General features: G+C 40.0%; 1 protein-coding gene across 2 annotated transcripts in view; it reads left to right on the forward strand.

Annotated features, from left to right (window-relative positions):
• Nucleotides 1-23,515, forward strand: part of AK5 (adenylate kinase 5) — an 81,564-nt gene that overhangs the window by 55,870 nt on the left and 2,179 nt on the right. For both annotated transcript variants that reach the window (XM_083868013.1, XM_083868014.1), the window contains exons 9-13: nucleotides 3,895-3,937; nucleotides 5,048-5,092; nucleotides 11,406-11,569; nucleotides 12,582-12,698; nucleotides 16,487-16,675. In XM_083868013.1, the coding sequence (XP_083724139.1) occupies nucleotides 3,895-3,937; nucleotides 5,048-5,092; nucleotides 11,406-11,569; nucleotides 12,582-12,698; nucleotides 16,487-16,675 (558 nt within the window). The remainder of the gene's footprint in view (nucleotides 1-3,894; nucleotides 3,938-5,047; nucleotides 5,093-11,405; nucleotides 11,570-12,581; nucleotides 12,699-16,486; nucleotides 16,676-23,515) is intronic.

Below are 23,515 nucleotides of genomic sequence, written 5' to 3' on the forward strand. Positions count from 1 at the left end.
CATTCCCAGGGAGCACTGCCCTTGCATAAAACCAGCAAAGAAACATGTAATCTTTATTTGTTTAAATAATTTGTGTTTGAAACATTCCTTGGAACATTTACATTCTCAAATTCAAACTTGAAAACTGAGCATAACTTTAAGCAGCACTAATACTCTATTTTAAATTCAGTCTCATTCAACTGCCTCTTTTCTCCTTTATCTGTGATTATTTATCATCTTTGGTAAATTTGGAGGAGAAATTCCTGTTATATGTGGTAGAAATCTAAATAAAATTTATCAGGCACTTTTCACCACTATTTTCTAGAAACATTCAAATAACAATGAGGTGAAAAGGTATAACTCTTTTCTTTTCCTTGAAAAACAAACAAACAAAAAAAACCAACTAAAACATGCAAGCATGGAGCAGAGGTTAATAATGGGTAACAGGAAAGCTTTCTCATTTCATCAGGTAACTGGCATTCACAACAGCTGTCTCTAAGTCTTAATGGACAAAATGTCCCTTCATTGGATAAAAAAATTAAATATTTTATTGATATGCGTTAAGTATACTGATCAATTAGCAGCAAAATTATGAAGACTTCTGTACCATTCCCTTATTATTTGCTGAGGCTTACTGTCATAGTTTGCTATTACAGAAATTAGATGGATTGGAACTAGATGATCTTCCAACCCAAATCATTCTATGATTCTGTGGACTTACCTCACAATCTACCAATGACAACGACTGAAAACTCACTAACCAATGAAGTATCTACTGCCAGTCAGATATTTACTAATTACAACATAAGTGACAAGTAAAATGACAGTCAAAAGCCTGCCTTTTCCAACTCTAAAAACAAATGTTAAATAAGCAATTCTTTACAGGTAGCAAACTTCTCTATTTAGCAATTATTTTAACATACTGTTGATATTGTTGAAGTAATTACACAAACAGCTATGCTCCATGAATGGAAATGTTTCCAGATAATATTTGTAGATATAATATTTGTAAAGGAATTTGGAATTACAGACTACCCATGTTTCTTCGGAGCCCACTGTAAGATGTAATCTTCCTCCCTTTGCTTTCAAGTACATGGAAACGGCTATACTGATATTACAGAGGCTGCTGCTAAATGACTCTATTGCTGATGGCAATGTGGTGTCAAATACCATTTGCTATCTAACTGGAGTGACTTCGCCTTGTGTGATCACTTACTAAATCCCACAGTTTTTTTCCGAAGCACTCTGGTAATGAGGCAGAACAGTTTTCAGCCTGATACAGGTCAAGCCATTCACAGTTTAGAGACCTCCTTGCTAGAAAGACTCAATCAGAAATGGGTATTGCCAACTGCAAACACGAGGGGACGGCGTTAAACAGGGTGCCAGACTGTCGCTCTTTGCAAGGGACCTCAAACCAAACAGCACATCTAGCTCCTCACCCGCATCAGCACAAAAGCTGCTTGGAGGCAGTTTCAGTCTGCAATGAGGGGAGAACAAAAGCAAGACTTGAAAGATGTAATGCTGCTTTCATTCCTTTGATTGTAAGCTTGGAATTCTGCTCCTCCTGATTTTTAAAGGAATTTTACTCTAAACTTTGTGTCTAAAATGATTTTCATCTATAAACTTTCACAGGCATTATAAGGAGTAGAATCTAAAATGAAGCCTTTTGTATGCAATATATCCTTTGCAGGGTCAATTATTTTATTGTATTATTACATCCAAAAATAAAGGATGTAGGGTTAATATTGTTACTTGAAATGTAGGAAAAAGATTAATCTCTCATTTGAAAATGACAGCTTTCTTTTTTTAAAATGGCAGTTCTGCTGCTGCAGTGTAATAGGCTGAGAATTACTGTGAATCAAAAAAATGAAAATAATTTGTGTAACCAATGTAATGGTACTTCAGCCTAATGAAGAGTACTTCAGTGTCAGTGAAGATGGGAACACAAGGAGAAACCTGCAAGGGTAGTGCATGAGCCCTGCAAATTACAGTGGGCAGCAGTTTTCCCATTCCAGTCACCTTGCAGTTCATGTCACTTCATCAATCCCTGCAGCTCTACACATTTAAAGGTGGCTATTTCTGAGAGCTGTGCTGTCAGAAGCTATGGCTTGATATCCATATGCTACTGAGATGACTCACATAACATGTTTCGTGCTGATGTTATGCACTGATGATGTAATACTGTCACATGAGGATGTGTTACTGCAAATGCTATTATTCATATTTTACAGACCAGGCTAAAGCATTGTTGGTGTGAGTATATTGACCACTCATAACCTAGACTATGTCCAGCATATATGTAATTCTCACTTATCAGAACAATAAAGAATTTCTATTCTAACTGTCTTGCTGGCAAGTATTTGCAATTTCTCATTGATTGTAATATACAGGAAGTTACAAAATAATTTTAAGTGTCTAAAACTCAGGAGAAAAACCATGCCACATCCCCCATTTCCCTGGTGTAGTCCCTCAATGTAGTTCAACAGCCTTTATAACAACTTGTAGCTTGTGTTGCGTTCACAAGGTAAACACATTTGAGTTATTTGAGATCAAAGACTAATAGTATCTTTTATGTTATAGTCCATTTCTAGAAGTTTCTCCAATATTGCTTTCTCACTATTAACAGCTGATCATACCACAGATACTTTGGAAGAAATTCAGGATGCACATTGGTTGCTTACATATCATGTGGGAATTGTGCAATTGGACAGTGAAGAGCTGTTCCTGACAAAAACAGTGTTATGGCAGAGAATGGCCTGGGCTGGAAGGGACCTTAAAGATCATTTTGCTCCAAACCCCCAGCAGGCAGGGATATGTTCCACTAGGTTGCTCAAAGACCCATCCAACCTAGCCTTGAACACTTCCGGGGATGGGTCATCTATAACTTCTCTGGGAAACATGTTCCAGTGCCTCTCTGTTCTCACAGTGAAGAATTTCTTCCCAAGATGTAATCTAAAGCTACTATCTTTCAGTTTAAAGCCATTCCCCCTTGTCACTCTATGTCCTTGGAAATAGTCCCTCTCCAGCTCTCTTGCAGGCCCCTTTCAGGTCCTGGGAGGTTGCTGTAAGGTCTCTCCAGGCTCTCCAGAGACCTCTCCAGGCTGAACAACCCCACGTCTCTCAGCCTGTCTTCCTAGGAGAGGTGTTCCAGCCCTCTGAGCATCCTTTGTGGACTCCTCTGGACTGACTCCAGCAGGTCCCTGTCCTAGTGCTGGGGCCCCAGAGCAGGTGCAAGGCTCCAGGTGTGGTCTCAGGAGGGCAGAGAGGTGGAATCTGCTCCCTCAGCTGCTCCCCACGCTGCCTTTGATGCAGCCCCAGACACAGTTGGGCTTTCTGGGCTGCAAATGCACATTGATGGATCATGTTGATCTTCTCATCCACCAACAACTCCAGTCCTTTTCCCCAGGATGCACTGGATCCATTCTCCATTCAGCCTATAACTGTGCTTGGGACTGCCCAGATCCAGGAACCCTCACCTTGTACTCGCCCTGAACTTTATTAGGATCACATGGCCCCACCTCTCAGGCACGTCCAGGTCCCTCTGGATGACATCTCTTCCCTGGAGCACACCTTGGTGCCATTGGCAACCTTGCTGAGGGTGCACTTGGCCCCACTGTCCATGTCAGCAACAAAGATGTTAAACAATGCCAGTCCCCATTCCAACCCCCAGGAACTCCAGCCATTATATGGGATAGTGAGTCATCTCAAGATATCTTGGGTTCTCTGTGCTTGTGTTCTAGCAAATGAAACAGCACTAGCAGCATTCTGTGACACTGTAAACCATATCTCAACATAGATTAAAACTGAGAGCTTAGAGAGCTTATTTTATATTAAGATATACAGATTAGCAGACATAAGAAGAAATGCAATCCATGCAGAATATCCATTTCAATTTGTCAATTGCTTAATTAACAGGAGGAGGATCAGTCAAGTTTTTCTGGTTATGAGAGCACAGGAGGTGAGTTTCTTTTTCAGTGTCAATTGCCATTTAATTTTGAAACCTTCTATTTCCCATTATTTAAATAGTTACTTAGAAAGTAAAGTGAATTCAGGTTATTTATATTGTGAACTTTATGCCTCAAGGGATATTTATTATGTGAATTCTCTTTGAATGCAAATTAAAGTTTGTAAAAGATGTTTATATACTCTTTTGGCCATTGGATCCAAAATGATTAGAAAATACTACTGTTAATCAGCATCAAATCTCATAGGTGTTATCAGAAACTCTCCTTGGAAAGTATGAGGTACTAAGAATCAAAGAGGAATGAAAGGATAAAGCAAAACTTTTCATGGCTAATGATTTTTGTAATAAGGGATCTACACACCACAAAATAAACCCCAAAATTGTATGAGGTGTCTTGTATGTAATTAACACAATCACGTATGTGTCTTGTAAGTAATTAACTCAAAGACACAAGAAAATTTCAGCAGGTTCACATGGTGCAAGATCACCTTCTGTACTGATATAATCAGTTCAATGACTGGGACTCAGATCAGAAGGAATTGCTTTTTCAAAGGATATACTTTCAGCCAAAGGCAAAGCTGTAATACAGACCATAGTTTTGGTGAGTGTATTGCCTGGATTTCAGCTAAGATGGTTATTATTTGGCTGAATTTGAGGCTCAGAGGAATTTAGAACTACATTTCAGAGAGTATAAAATCTAAATGGGAGGTGGACAAGATTCTATAGCAATTATAATGTAATTATATACTCGGTAGAAACCACAGTGGCTGAGGAGGCATTACATCACGTTACTACATCAAGATGAATCTGCTCCTCTCTTTTTTCATCTTTCTTTTTTTGACAAACTGATGTGTATTACTAGGTCTATTTTCAGATAAAATGTCTTTATCGTATCTGCAATGACAACTATGAAAGTGAGAGATTAATAGGCTTGTGGATAATAGTTCCTTTTGGAATGGAGAAAGTACATATATTTTTTATAGCAGAAAGTAAATCTAGTAAAATCAGATCCCCTTTTGTGAGTGTTACACAATTTGGTATGGTAAGTAGCTGACATTAAAATTAGTAGCTCTTGCCACTAAAGAATTTTTATTTTGATTTTAGACTTTCCAGAAGATCTAAGGAAGTCAAACATCATTTTTGTTGTTGGTAAGTAGGATTCCTAATTTAACTGCTATGTTTTAATATTCCCATGTTATTTAGCTTTGATTATGTGATTTATTTATTTATTTAGCAAAATAGATTGGCTGAGAATATTTATTCTACAATGTTGGTTTAGTCTTTTGAAAGGGAGTTACAATTTAATAACCTGTTATTAACTTGGGTCTAACCATACTATCAACAGTCACGTAAAGCTCAGAGCAGGCAGCTCGTTTGATTGTGAACATGTTCAAATTAATGTCAGTCCTTCTGCAGCTACTGTTGAGTTGTGTGACTTCCCACACCAAAGCTGCCTCACCAGCATTAATTAAAATTTTACTAAATTGGATTACAACTCAAAAGTTTAAGATTTGGCTGAAAAACATGAGGTCTTTTCCCTTCCTTATTTGTGAGGCAACTTCTGTTAAATACAGGTTTCAATTCTGCATGTGTTCAGCATCGTGTTAAAAGGTGCTCACCAGGCATGATCCTCAGCAGTGAAGCTTTGCATGTTCAGGGTTTACTTTATGTTGCTTTTGGAAATCCTCAGAGTAAAAGCACCATGTTAATGCCCTTTATCACATGAATGTCAGTAATACAATTAGCATAAACTTAGAGCAGTCTTTTGAAACAAATTATAACCAGAAGATTGATCTTAAAGCTTGGTACTATTTACTTGGAAAGAATAATTGCTCACATTTCCAAGGACCTAATGATAGATACCAGAACATGGGGGATTTTACATAAAACTAAATCAATGTGTGCGTTGTTTTTCCTGGGAGGAGGGCAGAAAAGGACTTCCAAAATTAATAATAACTGAATGGAAGTTTCATTCAGAAGTCAGGAAGCATCAAAAAACATTCCAATACCTGTAGGTTGAGGGAGATGATCCTTATTCCCTATTCAGCACTGTTGTGGATGCATCTGGAGCACTGTGTCCAGTCTGGGCCCCCAGTACAAGAATGATAATGATTGACTGCAGTGAGTGTGGTGCAGGACCACACAGTTTCTGGGAGCATTGCCCCTCCCTGGCCTCTGCAGGAGCGTCAGAAAACTTTTGGCTTCGGTTGAGGCTGAAAGTGAAACAGGAAGTTTCAGGAATCTCTCTGCACTTAGGGTCAGACACAGACTCCCTGCTGACTTGTAAATGGGGTGTTTAAAGCTTAGCTCATGTAACCACTTTCCTCTATAGAATCTTTGTTACATTCTGGCTGATAATCTAAAACTGGTAATTCCTTAAACTGAATGTAAGAAAGACCAGCTTTTTAGCTGACACTGAAGATATTCTCACCATTTACACCTAGAAGTAGGCACTGGCAGCTGCAGAAAGGAGCTTCTTGCACATGCACCAATAGTCAACAAGTAAATATATCTCAAAACTCAAACTCTTTATGTGTCCCAGGTATGTCAGACCTTGAATGACATAACCTAATTCAATTTATCTTGAATTTAGGCCTGCTTTGAGTATAAAGTTTAACCAGATGAAGTCCCTTCCAACCTAAATTAGGCTACAATACCTTTATTGCAGCTCCTTCTGCAATCAGAGAGGCATAGAATGAGCAGAACTGATAATTAAACTCCCAGTCAGTTCAAGCTAACTGCAGATGCTTTGGAAGGCTCATTTCCCTGACTTCCTATGAAATCAACTTCACATCTTCTTTAAGAAGAATGAAAACTCAGTGATGTCCCAGGATATTGCATCACTCTGCCAACATGTACAACATGTTGTTTTCTAATGAAAATAATTTTTCAGAAAAGAGAAATACACAGAAAGTGTTGAGGTCTTTCTAGTTGTTTCTGTTGTTAAATAATAGTACAATTTCTGTATGTTTTCCCTTAGACTAAAATAACTTGTGAACAACATATGAGGTGTTATTGAGAAGCCTTCAAATGCCATATTCTGAAGTTAAGGCTTATTTTTACTTGTCTATATAATCCAAGTAGCATTGATAAAATTGTCAAACTGATCAAATCCTCCAAAATTTTTGCTTGAATTTAGGAATAGATTGACTGGGGTTATTTTGGTTCCAATTCAGACTTCTGAGGCTCCCTTGTGCAGCTAGGTTTCCCCTGCAGGCACTTCTCCCTGATACAGGGATGATACTCATTATGATAACAAGGTCTTGAAATTGAAACATTTTAAAATAAATGGTGGGACTGTCTTGTAAATCCTACTGCCGGCATTTTATACAAATGCTCATGATATTTTGGTGTATGATAAACTTGTAAGATTTAAAATAGAGGCATCTCAGTCTGTCTGCATGACACTTTTGCTCTTCCAGTGTTTCTGACAGCAAAGCTGGTCCATGCACTGCTCATATTACTGGTTCCTGGCCCTGCTCACCACCACCAGCAGCCCCAGCTCCCTCTGTCATCATTAATTCATCTGCTAGTGGTGCTGTGCTCTAGGTCAGAGTGGTACATTGGAGTTACATGCCCAGACTCCTTGGCTTTCCCAGTTTGGGGGAGATTTGGGCAGGAGGGAGGAGAGCTGAGACCTTTGATGACTTAGGGCTGGCTGCAGGTAACACCCAGGGGTGCTGCTTGGGCAGTTGGTCATTACCCCACTCACTGAGACCACTCCTTTTCTCTCCATGAAAAAGTCTCTCTGAAGCATTTCTGCAGTCAGTAATTTAATGGGGGAAAGTAACCACCTAAGTCAGCAGTGCTGCCAGAAAGTTATTTACCAGAAGATCCCCTCTCCCAGGCCAATGAATCATCATAATGGAAGGGAATACTGCTCCAAGGGATGGCATAGACCTTTTAATCTGGCCTTGTCTGCAGAAAAGCAATAGAGAACTGCATTTAATTTCTGTGTTAGTACTCTGGTTCCACATTTTTGCTTACTGTTTGTATCAAAAAGCACAAAGGGACACTCAGAGAGTTCTGTTTCCAAGAATAACCTCACTGATTAATACCATGTTCTTATTTTCTTCACCTGCAATTTTTGGATTTTTATTAAGTTACCAAATGAGCTTTAAAGCAAGGTGTAATGCACTGGGCAATACTGGGAAAATACAAAAGCATGCTAACATTGAAGAACTGCTGCTAGTTCTGTATTGTCCTACAGGTCACATCACACTCATAATTCCTCTGGCTGTTTTCTAGGCTTTAGCTTTTTCTCTTCGTGTCACATATAGAAATCGGAAGACAACATGATTAATCTGAATAACAAGTTATCATGAACCAACACTTTTTTTTTTTTCCAAGTATACGTAGGCAGATCACAAGATGACAGCACACAGGAAAAATGACAGTGATCACAAAGAACTTTACGCCTTCGCAACAAAAGTGGGGATATATTTTTCTGCTAACAATTGAGCCATTGGCAAAGCTTCATTACCTTTTTCAATGCCCCAAGTATTTTCCATATGAAAAACAGTGTCAGAATTTGCCATGAAGTCTTAACTGAAAAAATCCTTTTGCTATCCTTTGTCACATTTCATATGCAGCTGTTATTCCAGATAAACTTTCTTAACCTGATTTTTTTTCTTTAGAAAAATGAAGAGATTTAAGAAAAATATCCACTAAAAGAACAGATACAATTGTTGTAACACCAAAATTTTTGTAACACTACAGATTGATCATGAGCTTCATGGCTGCAGGATCAATTTGCTGTTTAAAGCTGCTTATGCAGCAGTCTTTTAACTATATACTCTGAGCAAGAAGGAAACACCTAATTAGTAAGAAAACGCACTTTCACATCCTTTCCCACCTATTTCAGTCACATTAAGGAGCTTCAAAGGGAGACAAGATAATACTTTAATTTCAGACATGTAAATTAATACTGGTGTAAAGGCCAAGCTGTGCTCAGCCCTCAGTGCTGGATTTCCTGGGGAAGCAAGAACTGTGGTCTCAGTGACGCATAAGAAAGCACAAGACTTGATAAAGTGGGTTATATGCATTTGTCAGGCACTAGGATGCTTTGCTACTCATCAGATGAATCTAAATTAGTACCCGTGGCCATAAAAACTACCATTTTTAGGACATAACTAACTCAAATATGGTTTTGACTCTTTAAAGAGCTCAGCATGTTAATCTCTCCTTTGTTTGAACTTTTCTATTAAAAAAAAAGGTCATTTTAATTAATGTTTTGGAGGCACACTCATTATGGTGTATGCCCTGCATATTGGGACATTCTGACAGTGTTCTCTTTTAAAATACTAACACACAAAGGTATTAGAAGCACATCAAATTTTCTGAATATTTACCTGCTAAAAAACCCCAAAATGTCCTTGTACTGTTATTTCTAAAAAGAGAATTAGTTTATTTTGTATATGAGGAGAAATTATGAAATTTCTCATTGTGCTCTGCATTCAGAAGGGAAATATTATATAAGAAAAAGAATACAATAATCTTTATAGCCTGGGAATTTTAATACTGTATATATACACCAAATAAATAGGATTAAATTACTGCACTGTTAGCATTTTCGAGGCCAGGAGACAAAATGTGTAAACAAACTTACTGATCTAAAAAAAATTCCCAAACAGTCTAGAAATACAATTAATTGCCACTCAGATATTTAAGGGATCCATTACTGGTAATTTGCCTGCAATTTTGCTACATCTGTTTCTTTATAGCTGCTCCTATTTTTTTCCTTGTTTTCTTTCAACTCGTGTTTTTACAAAACAATGATGTTCTTCATCTTATAGCAATAAAAAAAAAACAAAATGCAACCCACACTGGCCAGAAGATAAGCTTGAAGCAAAGATAGTTCTAGAAAAATTGTAGCACAGGTGTGATTCTCCCACCACAGGCTGGCCATCCTCCTTGTGAAGCTGAAGTAAAAGACTGCAAATCACAGAAGACAAACCCCTTCCTTCGCTGCTGCTCCTTTATGACCCAGTTTTAAGTATCAGCTACAGTACTGTAATTTCTCTGAAAATTATATGCTCAGAGCAATTATTTCTTACATTGAATGCAAAAGTTAGACGAAAGTTCAAGTGAGGCAGAGACGGTGCTAAATTTGCTCTATTGTGAACAGGTTATTCCTATATTTGTTTGTGGAAAGATAAGGAAACAGGAAAGCCAGATATTTTCCAGCATCTTAAATGCAGGTAGCAGAGCAGTGCAGCCCTACCTGCAGGTCCCAACAGCTGATAAATAACACGGGTCACCTGCTGGAAAAACTTTACTGAAAAGAGTTCGAGCATTGTCTCCCTCCAAGGCTGTAATTACCTCCTGCCGCAGTAGATCTTCTGAATAGATCCATCAAAGGCTGCAAAATTGCTGCTACACGCGGTGAGATTTTTCTCCACAGATTCCCAGCAGCAATTTGCTTTTCTCCCCCCACGCCCGGCACCGACACGGCGCCCCAGGGCCTCCCTCGGCCGTGCCGGGGCTGCAGCCACCGCAGGGGGACACGGGGAAAGGGCTTCCAGAGGTTCCAGGGGCTGCCCTTCTCTCCAGCCAGGCAGGGGTGGGTGCAGTGCCTCAGCTGGAGCCTGGAGAGAGAGGCCTTTGCTTCCCATGCCACGGGCCTGGGAGCAGAGGGACAGGCAGGGTCTCCATGGAGGGGCTGGGCCTGGGAGCAGAGGGACAGGCAGGGGCCTCCATGGAGGGGCTGGGCCTTGGAGCAGAGGGACAGGCAGGGGTCTCCATGGAGGGGCTGGGCCTTGGAGCAGAGGGACAGGCAGGGGTCTCCATGGAGGGGCTGGGCCTTGGAGCGGAGGGATGAGCAGCCGCCCCCATGGAGGGGCTGGGCCGGGCAGTCCTGCAGTTGCAGAGCAGCACAGGCAAAGCTCTGGGCCCAGGGCTGCCCAAGGGAAGCAGGAGGGTGGAGGTGCCATTCCTGCCAGGAGGACACCTCATCATTCCCCTTCCCTCTGCCCGCTCCCTCCCGCAGCTCCTGGGGCAGCGCGGGGGCCAGGTGCTGGTGGGAGCTCGTTATTGTTTCCCTCACTGTGTGCAGTGAACAGCACTTTGCTAGTATTTGTTGCAGCTGTCAAACTGAGCATGTACTGAGTCCGATACCCTAATCCACAGGCTGCTTCATGGTTTTCCTTAACATGCCAATAGTGTTTTAGGAACAGGTCCTCCTCTGTGAGAGATTTCACACCGTTGTGACTCCTTCAACTTCAACACATTTTTGAATCAGCTCTGTAGTTGTATTGGAAGGGAAGTATATGACTTGTTCTACTGTAGATAGTGTCTCTACCAAAAAAAAAAAAAAAAAAAAAAAAAAAAAAAAAAAAAAAAAAAAAAATAATAATTGCAAAATAACATCATCAGTTTTTTCCCATTTTCTTTATAGCTATAGTTTGAGAATTGGAAGATTTTTGTTCTTTTCTAATTCTAACTATTTTTTTCCCTCACACAGGTGGGCCTGGCTCTGGTAAAGGTAGCCAATGCAAACAGTTAGCCAAGAAATACGGATTTACTCACCTGTCCACTAGTGACCTTCTCCAAAATGAGTTATCATCATTATCAGAGAGAAGTAAATTTATCAAAGACATCGTGGAATGTGGTGACCCTGTGCCTGGCGTGAGTGATGGTTTTATTTGGGGTTCTAATAGTTAAACAGAGGCAGTGGTAGATATATTGTCTAAAACAGTGAAAATAGATACTGGAGCTGATGATCCCCATTTCAGGAAAATTAATCTGTAACCTCAGGGAGACATTTCTGTGTTGCCAAATCTGTGGCACTTGTTTCCCCTTTCAGTGCCAGTATTTCTTTATGTTTCACATAGGCAATAAATTAGACGTGAAATACAGTGAGACAGATGCATTGCAAAAGGTAAGTGTAAGTACAGGAAACAGAAACTTTATGTCCTTTTTATAGCGTTACATTTCAGATTCAGAGCTGGTCCTCCTGGCAGCTATTTTAAATTACAGTACCTGCAGCAGTTCCCTGCAGAGCTGGCTGACATCCCAGACTAGCTGGACTGCAGCTTAATGGAGACTGTGAAGGCAGAGGGTGTTGTTCTCAGCTGGACCTGACTTTTACATGGCAGGTCCACAGTCCCAACTCTTGGTGGGTCTTCAGCAACTACAGCTAGGTCAGAGGATGTGTTTGTTAATGAAAGATACTGGGAAATGCTGCTCAGGGGAAACTAAATGCTGTGCTCAGGCTTGATTTTGATTGCTTTGCTCTTCAGTGTGTTTGGTCAGATGGGGTCACTTTCCATGTAATATAATTATATCTGTGACATGGCAAAATGCAATCAGACTGGAAAATGCTGCAGCAGTACTCTAGAGTTTCACGGGTATTAACACTGATTTTGAAACTATGAAATATTCTGAGCTATCTGGAGGGCACTTTTGGAAATCTTGGATGGATTGCAACATTAGATTTGTGTGCCATAGCTGGTCCTGAGAGAATAAAAAGCAGGGTGCCCTGCTACCTGCAGGACAAGAAAAACACCTGCTTTCACAGGACCTACTTATAGCCAAAGAGGGCCATTTTCAAGGGTGTGGGACTTAAGTCAGTGCAACAAACAAAGGTATCAATATTTCTTATTAATTAATCAATTAATCCCCTCTCTTTCCCATGCAGGGTATTGTTCTAGAGCTGCTGAAGGAAGCCATGCTTTCCAAGCTAGGGGACACAAAAGGATTCCTGATTGATGGGTATCCCCAGGAGCTAAAGGATGCAGAGGAGTTTGAGAGCAAGGTGACCATACAGTTGTAATGCTGTTGTAACTCCTGCAATTCTGGTGCTGCTTTGGTCCCTCTGTTCAGCTGATTGCAGAAGGGACATGTAAAAAGCCAATCTTGCAGAGCTGTGCTGCTGGTCACTGAAATTTTGGCACCCCATCAGTATAGCAAATCTAGCTGTTGCCCTTACCTACACAGACTCTAAAATACAAGGAGAAGTAAAGGCTGATTTTACCTAAATTTAATGTAAACCAGGAACAATTCACATTTAGGGGAAAACATAATTTTAAATTACATACTTAGAAGCAGTTTTCTGGTTCTAGTGGATAGTGCTGTACTTCCCATGAAAATCTGATCAAGCACTATCTGATGCAGGTTCATGCTAGTATGTATCTTCACAGTTAATATTTATTACCAGTAAGCCATCTCTGCTAAAGCTTGAAACAGCCAAACCCAAATTTAATTTTTGTGATGAGTAACAGGTGGCACAGCCATAAAAAGAGCATTCTGCAAGTGCCTGCGTGGTGGTTCCCAGAGTTATCCATTTCCTCAGGATGTGCTAAGACCTAGTGAGAACTCTCAGCCGTGCACTTCTCAGTCTGCAGAAAATGCTCTGTCTAAGCCTGTGAATGAATCTGCCAGGGTTTAAGGGGAAAGAAGTGGTGAATTAGGGATAATAGTTAGCATATGTTACATCACATTACGTTCCAAAAATGTCCTAAAAAAGTTTATAAGGTAATAAAACTTCAATGAATCCCCTGTCTTCTCACTGATCCTTTATCTGCTTTATTTAGTTGATTGCCATAAAAGCCCAGCAAGATTTAGGCATCAAAAGCCAGACAAAATAATGAGAAATGGCATTTGCTATAGAAGCCATTTACATTGACTTACTAGTCCCTTTAATAAAATGTTGTGGAGTATTAAAAAGATGCTGGAGATTTCTTTCATTTTGTGTCTAAGGAGGAACTATGTCAGCAGTTCTGTTTCCCTGGCAGGCATACATGTTTATATCCTGTGGGCACTCATCTACATTATGAAGTGGGATTTGGAGATTGGAGTGTCCTGCACTGAGCTATTGCCAGGAAAATAAGTCTTAATGCATCCAGTGCTGAAGCAGAGCTCCTTGAAGTTCCCTGAATGCAGCAAAAGACCCCATAGTCCTGGACTGCAGTTGGCATTTGGAGTAAAAGACAAGGGGCTCAAGTGACCATTCTGAATGTGCTAAGTCACCCCTGTTGTGCCTTGTATCCACTTTTCACAGGCTGGCTGTGAGCTGCTCAGTACCACTGTGAAGTTTTATAACTGAGTCATTTTTGAGATAATGCTTTGCAGTTCTTTCCAAAGGGGGATGAGAAATTCTTAAATTATAATTGAATGAAAAGAGGTGCACATCAGGCCTTACTAATTAATGGCAGCAAAGTGCAGAAGAATAGTGCTACATATCTACATGATGTGTAAAAGTTTTATAATTGTTAACAAAGATCTGTTCTACTTAGAAGACATCAAGAATGCTTTTATTTCAGAGCTTGACTCGTAAACAGAATGAGCTATGTAGAAACAGCTTATTCTCCAGCCAGTTTTATCCAATTCCTTTCTATGATACAAACAATTGTACTTTTACCCAGCCATAATTCTGGAGAAACACAAAACTCTGTTCCCTCCTCAGTCTTTCTACAAGGTGAAAAAACATTCTTAAATTATATATTACACAGCACCAGGTGGGAAATACCCAGTGAGACAGAGTGAAGACCCAAAACATTAGACTTGCTTGTTATATATTGTTTAAGCTAAATTTTGTCAGGAAAATAGTAATTAAAAAAAAAGTATCAAAAATTGCTCTAATACCTGATAAGGGCATTACTTCCACTTTTTGTGGATTTTAGTTTGAAAAAAGATATTTCTGTAATGGTTTGAATTCCAGATAGCAATATTGAAACTTTAAGAAAACCATGTCAATTTTTCAAAAGCAAATCAGACTGAGTGCATCAAGCAAGATGCTGTTATCTGATCCTGTCAGTCAGTAGACTCCTTCATATCCTCCTTGTAAGGTGATGATATAACTGATTATAACTATTTATTCTATTATAATTTAGAATACATCATGGAACTCCTCACGTAAAACTGGGAGAAAATAACTTCTCACCGTCCTAATCCAATTACACAAGAAGAGCATTTGTTTAAATCATTGATTAAGCCCACATCTTTATTTTAATTTTCTATGTCTCTTGCACTATTAAAACTGCCTTGCTGGCTTTTTTAATCCCCAAACCCAGTGCTGCTACAGCTAATAGCATTAATGTTTTCTGTGTGGAAAAAATGGGTAGATAAAAGCCTGTCATTGAACTGTCTGACATAATCCCTTGGCTTCAGCTCCTCTTAGAAAGTCATTAAGGGTAGTAGAAAGGTCAACACAATCCAGACATCCTCAGTCAAATGCAGAAGGTCTGACATGAAATATTTACCTTTAGAATATTTCTTCCTTTAAGGGCTGTCAACAAAGATAACAATGACAATTTCCATATATTGGTCATTTAGACTTTCTTTGCTACTGTAGCCACGGTAAAAATATGATTTTGGAATTGACAGTAGTGTGAAGAGCAGACATCTTTTTCCAAGACTTCTCACTTTTTCCTAACAAGTGTTTTCCAGATTCCTGCTGGAAAGAAAAAGAATGAGAAAAATACTTCTTTTAAAGGATTAAATACATAACTGCATGGAAAAATTAACTTCTTTCCTCCACTGATCTCATAATGCCTTTATTTTGCTTGAGACAGTAGAATTTATCACTTTGGGCTCAGCCCAGCAGCTTTTGCTCATACAAAATCTTGTGTCAGAGGGTACTGGGCCTGAGCAGGTGCATGGCAGTGCATTCCAAGATTTATGCTAAATGACACATGTATTTTTCTGTGTTTCAGGGGAAGAATGATGAGGACTTGTGTTTAGAAATTTTGGCTCTCTTCTGAAATACCATAAAGAACATCTTGCTCTTTCTTGCCATTTCTTTTTTCCCATGAAGTACTGCAATATCTATGATCAAATGTAGAGAGAGACAATTATTTATGATCTTTGCCAGGCCTAAGAATAAAAGTCAATAAATCCATATTTATATTTATTAGAGAAAAGGACAGACTCTCTCTCATTGCTAGTTTGGCACTAACCAAACAGCATTAAAGGACCAGCTTCCCATAGAATTTGGAAATTACTTGCCAGTTTAAAAATGCAGAGAAATGTATCACATCCTTCCTTTACAGCATGGGTAGGAATGATGTACACTGCAAACAAGGACATAAAATTCTGTGTGACATAAAGTATCTCACAGGATGTACTCCTGTGAGTGTTTGATGGTGTCCCTGAGCCTGTCTGTTGTTACTCATTTCCATCTCAAGTGGGTTCACTTTTATGTGGACATTTCCTGCTACTGCATCTTGAAATACTAAGCTATAGTTCACCACTCCCTTTTCACACACTGAACAAAGAAAAGGCTACAAATACAACTGAGTCAAGTATCCCAAAAGTCCTGTACCATTTGCATCAAGCAAATAATGAACTGACACTCTTCAGTCCAAGTAGGCAGAATTTGTTAGATCCTCTCTCTTTATGTCGGTGTGTGGAGCCCAGGCAAGCACAGCCTTGCTCCTCAATGCTGGCATCCCTCAGTGCTGCTACAATGAGAGCTGTTTGTCAGTAAGCATCATTTCTCCATAGACAAATACTATTTGCTAATAAATTCCTTGGTGTTACCCAAACAAAATCTCATCTGCTGGGCCAGTACTTTGACTGTTTGTTGTTTTCCTTTGTCTCTAGATTGGGGAACCAAAGCTGGTGCTCTGCCTGGAGTGCTCTGCAGAAACCATGAGCAGTCGCCTTCTGATGAGGAATCAGAGCAGTCAGAACTCTGAGAACTCTGAAACCACTGAGGAAAGAATTGAAAGCTACTACCAAGCATCAAACCCTCTGATTGCATACTATGAAAGCAAGACACAGTTATGCAAGGTAGATTACTTGACCTTTTAAATTAAATTATTGCTTTTTACTTCAATTAGATGAGGAGAATTTGGAAAACACTGATATGACACCATTTATAAACTGTTCCTGCACTTTCCAGTTGTTCTCATTTTACAATTCTCTGGTTTGTTTGCAACTTCTGCAAACTTCTGAATTCCACAGAACAGTTTGAAAGAATAAAACCACAGGTTTATCCTTAGTTAGAGAACATATCCTGAATCAATAACTCATCTCTATAGATGTATAAATTCTGGAAAGCTTTTCTTTAAGTATTAGAATTTATTACTCTATAAGGGCTTTCAGAATTAGGATGAAAGATTATGTTAATCCAAAGCCCTTTAGTAAAATTTTCAAAACTGACAGTGTATATCCTGGAATAAAACAGACCTGCATACAAGAAAGATCTTTTTGCTGGAATAAATAACATAGTTATACTAATTGCAATGAATTATCTAGTTTACACCTGCTCAGGATGTGATATTTAAAGCATTCTTTTTTATTCTATAATCAATACAGAGAAGCAAGAAAAATTCCATCAGTGCACTCAGCTGGCACATCTCTAGACTCATTTACATAGGATTTTGGGGTTTTTTTCTTTATTTCTCTGCTCTGTCATGGCAAACTGTCCCTTAGCTCAGTTAAAGAAAGATCTAGTCCTACTGCTCTGTCTTGTCCTAAAAGAGAAAGAATTCAATAATAGTTTCTGGAAATATTATGAGATCTATTTTTTCTGACTGTAGAGGCTGTAGCAAACATGCAAATCAGCTGCCCGAAACTTTTCTCTTTGCACAGTTCCCAAAAGTGAAATTGCAGCTAATTTATGTACCAATATCCTGACCTGAGGAACAGGGTAAGTGACACAAGGCTGAGAAAAACGATATTTAGAGGAAGAGTCCTGATTTGTGGCCTTTCCTAACCCCAACAATAAGTGCATAGAAGACAAAGCCTATGTGGCAGAAAAAAATTCCTGTTTACTTTTCATCTTTAGGCTTACAAACAGTGATGTGGTTTATTTGTTTTTCCTTTGAGAAGTTATCTTGCCAAAATTGCAAGGATGTGCCTAACTAAGAATTCAGTACAATACACAATACACCAACACAGCACAATGCCAAGGAAAACAGAGCTCTCTGTCTCAATATCCTATTCCAGGGAGCTGTGCCTACCACAGTGTTTCCCTTTTTGAAGCACGAGGGAAGTGACAGCCCCAAAGAGTGTGAAACTGCACTTAATACTTTCACACAGATTTTGCAGTCATTGTCTGCCTCATTTCACTTGACATGGACTTTCCTTGCCCTTCCTTAATGCTTCTGCTGCAAGTTCCTGCTCCATCCCCTATGTAATGGCAAAACATGCATTCTTTTCTTGAAAGCTGGTAGCTCATTGGCTCCTTCAGGAACCTGCCAGATCTGTGGGTCAGAGCTGGATGTGTGATTTGTTCTCATAGCATTGGTTTTGGGGAAGCTGACACTGTATGTTTGCATGTTAGAAAATACCTGTGCTTTGCTTGAGCAGTGCCTACATGACTTTTCTTACAATGTCTGTACATTGTCTGACCTTGCTTCTGGTGACTGTGGTGTTTGCCACATATCCATCTGCAGGTGGAACCACTGGGTATGACGGCTCTGTAAAATCAGCTTTATAAACATTATTGTGGAAAATGTCTTTTAAAACTATTTTAGTGACAAATATATTTAAGCTACATGTGTTGAAGAAAGCAGAGGGTGAAGGGGAAGTTTGCAATTCCCAGGACACGGGGTTAATTTCTTATTTATAGCAACAGATTATACACACGGCTGGGCATTGACATTAACAGCCACTGGATGTTCTCTGAATGACAGAAGGAAATTCAGGTGGAAAGCAGAAAAACTGACAATAATAACTTCTGATCAAATATATAAAATATAACTTCTGATTGCAATTTTTTTTTTTGGCTAGGCTAAAATAGACTTTGGGGTTTTTTTTATTTGTAATATCATGTACATGCACAGAAGACTGAGACTTTACCTAGAGGGAGTCTAACGTGTTTAATATTTTTCTTTCCCATTTTAATTAAAACATCACATATTTTCAGTGTTGGGGATTTGTTCATCCCTAAGTGGGTTTATCACTCTCCAACACTGACCAGTGCAGGTTGAAGATGTTAATGCTCCCATGGAGATGCTGCTGCCTCTATAACTCTGTTTCCTGACAGAGCTGCGTGTGTGTTTTCTATCCATTTCAGACAAAGCCACCAAAGTCAATTTACCAGTGCTGATTTGAAGACCCCTTAAAATAAATTCTTATCTATATTCAGGGATTTATTTTAAGTCACCCATGGACCTCCATGTAACTACAGATCAGAGCCTAGTGTACACTTTTTCTTAGTCAAAGAGGTGGGACCCAACAGCTTCAGGGAAGTGATGCCTTCCTGAAGGTGCTATTGGGAGATCCAGATCAATCTGTGATCCCAGGATAAGTAATGGCCAAAGCATCTGAAGAGAAGATGTTTAAAAGATGAAGAGGGATCTGAAAGAATCTTTGATCCCTGCCTAGGTTTGGTTTTTCAACAGAAGCAGCTCTTCAGTGAAAAGCCCACGTGAGCTGTATGTCCCCTGGGATTGCAGCAATGCACTTTCTTAAGCATGCAGGAGTGGGTGTTGACATTCTAGAGGGATATTAGATCTAAATCCCACTAACTTCCATGAAGATTCAGCATTAACCTTTTCTAGCCAGCTTACTGCAGCGTGTGGTTAAGGACCACTAAATTCTAAGTGTTAATTGTATCAGTGATCATGTTTTATAAGGGCTTGACTGTAGCACTCAGCTCCACCTGGCCACAGAAAAGAAAATCAGAAATAGACTTGTGTGACACGAAAATGGGGTTGGCATACTGGCGTAATTTAATTTCTCCAGTTTAAGTGTATTTAGGGTTGGACAAAATTTCCCACTGACTGGGAGCAGCACATGACAACAGTGGGATATATTTAACTTGTCCTATCCACTCCAAAGGTTTGCAGTCCTGAAACAGGCTGATTAAATATGCAAATGTAAAATTCAGTCCTGGGCAGAAGGCCAGCAAAAGGTCTGGTGTGGGAATTAGACGTTGGCTGTGCACTCAGCAGAGGAGGAACTGCTCTGTCACACCACATCAAGGTGTGGTGAGAGTACAGTGTCAAATGAGCTTCCTTACCCTGTGCACTGGAACAGGCGTTAAGGCATGGTTGGATGGAGCCTGACAAACACAGTGCTGACACAAAACCTCAGCTCTGACCTGGCTTCCTCTGCACTCATTGGGAATTCTCTCCTGGCTTTATTTGCACAAAAGAGACAAAGGTATATGGTATATTGTAACAGCATTCCCACTTTAATCCTCAAGGATGTTACGATTTTCCCCAACCTGCAGTTATTGCGCATAGGTGCATTCATAACTAACTAATATGATATGTGGAACTGGAACACTTTTCCATTCTGCTGACCTCTGAACAAGAACAGTGACCTGGCGAAGCTGACAAAAGATCAGGACCGTGCTGGAAATTTCCCTTTGGCCAAGGTTCCCTCTTTGTGTTTCTGCTCAGCAGTGGAGGCTTGAGGCATGGAGAGAGGGTGAAGGCTGTGGGTGCAGATGAGACCCCTGTGAACCTGACAGGAATAAACAACAGCAATCCTTCCAGCAGCCTGCTGAGATGAAGAACTGTGTACATATTTGCAAGGGAAGATGAACTGACTGAAGAATGAAGGGCAAGGGCAAGAGTGTCCTCACTTTTCTGCTGAGGCATTAGGTTTCTAAATTGTGTTCTGGAAGGTAAAGTAGTTGAGACTAATAAGTTAGAAATTTTTCAATTTTTTTAAAATCATGTTTTGTGGATTTAGTTTTATATTCCATAATTTCTTTTGTAGTCAGTTACAGAACACCCACGGGCTGCTAAGGACAGCAAGTGTCTGCTTTTCAGTAAAGATCTTGTACTGGAAATGCAAGGGCTGAAAGCACTGCTCTCAAAAACACTGCCTGCAAGCTGCCTGGTTCTGTGGGAGTCAGGTGCTTCAGATAAATGGCATTAAATGAAATGAAACAAAATGCATTATAGTAGTAGTAAGCAGGTAGACACTGTTGGTTTAAAATCTATTTCTCATTGAGTTCCAAGGCAGCTGGACGGAAAAGTGCCTCTGAAAATTTAGTAGACACCTACTTGTGTTTTGACATGGCTAAATGCAAATCCCTTTGAATATATGGTCCTCTCTCAACTGAGAAGAAAGGGAGGAAAAAAAGAAAAGATTGTTTTTAATATCTGACTCATCCTTTAAAGCTTTTTTGAAGTGACAGTGTGTAGGAGGGTAGTAAGTAAAAGAGAAGAGCAATGCCTTGGTAGTCAAGCGAGACAGCCCTGATGCTACCTAGCCAACATAAGACACCTGGTAGGTGTCTCACATACAAGTTTCCTGTTCAAAGTTGAGGAAAAGGGCATGAGTATAACAAACAAACCAAGCAGGCCAGGGCAGAGGAAGAAAGGTGTCCAAAACCTTTGACTATTTCAGATCACATGGTATGAAAGCTTAGACTACAAAGTCCAACAGAAGTTCATTTTTCTGTGCTTATTTCCTTTCTTTAATTTTTTTTTTTTGTTGTTGTTGTTCTACTATTTCTTTCTAAAATCGCTTGCAATCACATTTTCTGTAACCGTTATGAAAGAACATGTGACCATCCACACTCTCCCAGTGTTCCACTTGTGAGCTTTCCCTTGCTGATCTCATTATAAGTGTGTGTGGGGAGGGGCGACATCCCCCTTTCCAGAAGGGGTAATCGGTGGTAATAGTGAGAGCAGTTATGTGGTTTATTTCCATCTTTTGAAAGGTTCTCAGACACCCATTAACCCTGATAGATAAGGATGTGGGCAACAAAGGAACAAGAGATTCTCTATCCTGCCCTTGGTGCTTTGTGGCCCATTAGATGAGAAACTGATCTAAAAAGATACATCAGAAACATTAGCAGAGGATCATAGATAAAACACAAAATGCATGCTTAATATGAATAGGTCTCGGGGCAATGTGTTTTCGGTGGATTTAGACAGCCTGATGATCCATTGCTGTGAGAACCAGGTGCTGCACAGTCTCAGAGAGATTTTCTAACACTCTAATGACAGAGACACAAATGTTAGACACAACACAGTTGAACTAGACTGACCTTCAGTAAGAAGATTCTAACTACTGGGTTCGTTCCAGAGTCTGTCCTCGGCCATCCTCCCTAGTCAGGTTCTTCTCAGTGGCAGTACAGGTTTAGAGTTCTAAATTTCAAAACGTACAACAAATGGGGATTTGTTGACAGAAAACTTAATTGGTTGATTTTAATGACAAAGGGAGCAACATTGTACTATAGGGATGGTTACTCCAGTAATTTTTCATATGAGCTCATTAAATTTCTCTGTATTTGAAGTTACCAAAAGCCATAGCTGCATTTCAAAACCGTGGAAAACTGTGTATGGATCTTGTTTTATGAGAAGCTAGCCCTAAATAGCCTTGAAAACAAGTCTAATTTATGAGGTTTGTTATAATCTGAGGGAGAGAAATAGAGTTTTTTCTGTGGAGCTGCTGAGAGTGTTGTTGAATTACTGTAGTACTGGATGCGAATTATTGGCACATTAAGTTAGTTTTGTGCCACGATGTTAAGTCAGTTTTATGAATTGGGCCTTTGTTATTTAGGAGGCCAGCACTGGAAGCACTGGGGCTGTCATTAGTCAGGCCCATCCATATTTTATTGTTACTGTTAGGAAGTCAACATTCCAGCCCATCATAAAGGGCGGTGGTTTCCATGCTTACAGAACTAATTCTTCATCACAACTCCTTAGATCTAGAGCTGAGTATCAGTCCCAGTTCTAAAGAGGTCACCAAAAAGCCAGTGGCAATCAGCTGTGCTGATAAGATTAGATCAGTTGGACAGTGTAGAAGTATTTATGAAGAGATAATAAAAATACATATTAAGATGAGAGCTCTTCACCCTGCATGCAGTATAGTTGTCTTGGCAGTTGAGAAAGGCCAAACAAGGTGTTTTATAGCAGCTGAGATGGGAGTTGCAGGTTTTGTTTTAACTGGAGAAGGAAGACATTTGGTTCAGAATGGGTCATCACTCCAGTTTTCTCTTTGCTACTAATAAATAACCCCCACTTAAAACACTTCTGAAAGATGTGCAGCCCCTGTGGGAGAGCTGCCCTTTCTGGGGCATCAGCCCGTGCCTGCCTCTGCCTCAGCTCTACCCAGGCTGGGAATCCAGAGCTGGAGCTCTGGGGGTGGGATGGGCTGCTGGGATGTGCCAGCACTTCTGACAGGATGCAATGGGGACCAAACTTTGCAGCATCTGTGAGTGCCACCACGAGTGAAAGCAATGGAGAGCCTGCAGTCCCTGCTGGATCCCTGCAAGGAGCAGCTGCTGTGACTCCCACACAAGGCTCTGCACCAAGGGACTTAGATGTAGACTGCAGTCAGCTGTGCAGGAGCTGGCTGCAAGACAACATCATATCTGAGCAGAATTTCCTGGCCTATTTAAAAATACATTTATTTGAATATGGAACTCCTTTAATTCTCCTGCAGACCAAAGATGGCACAAAGTATTTGAGGCAGGGGTGTTCCCTTCAAAGACTACAATTGTCTGGGTTTCTAGTCAGCAACTTGGAGATGAAAATGCAGCAGTTCAGAAAAAGATCCTTTCACAAACTTGTCATGGGTCCATTTAATCTTGTGCAAACTTCATGTCATGCATGCATGAAAGACTAAGCACGGAGAAGCAGAGAAGAATCTTGCTTTGTGTAAAGACCAAAGCTCTCAGCAGGCATTTGAGGAAAGCAATAATCAACAGAAGCA

The sequence above is a fragment of the Zosterops lateralis genome, assembly GCF_965231275.1.
Source record: "Zosterops lateralis genome assembly, chromosome: 9".
In the NCBI taxonomy this organism is placed as follows: Eukaryota; Metazoa; Chordata; class Aves; order Passeriformes; family Zosteropidae; genus Zosterops; species Zosterops lateralis.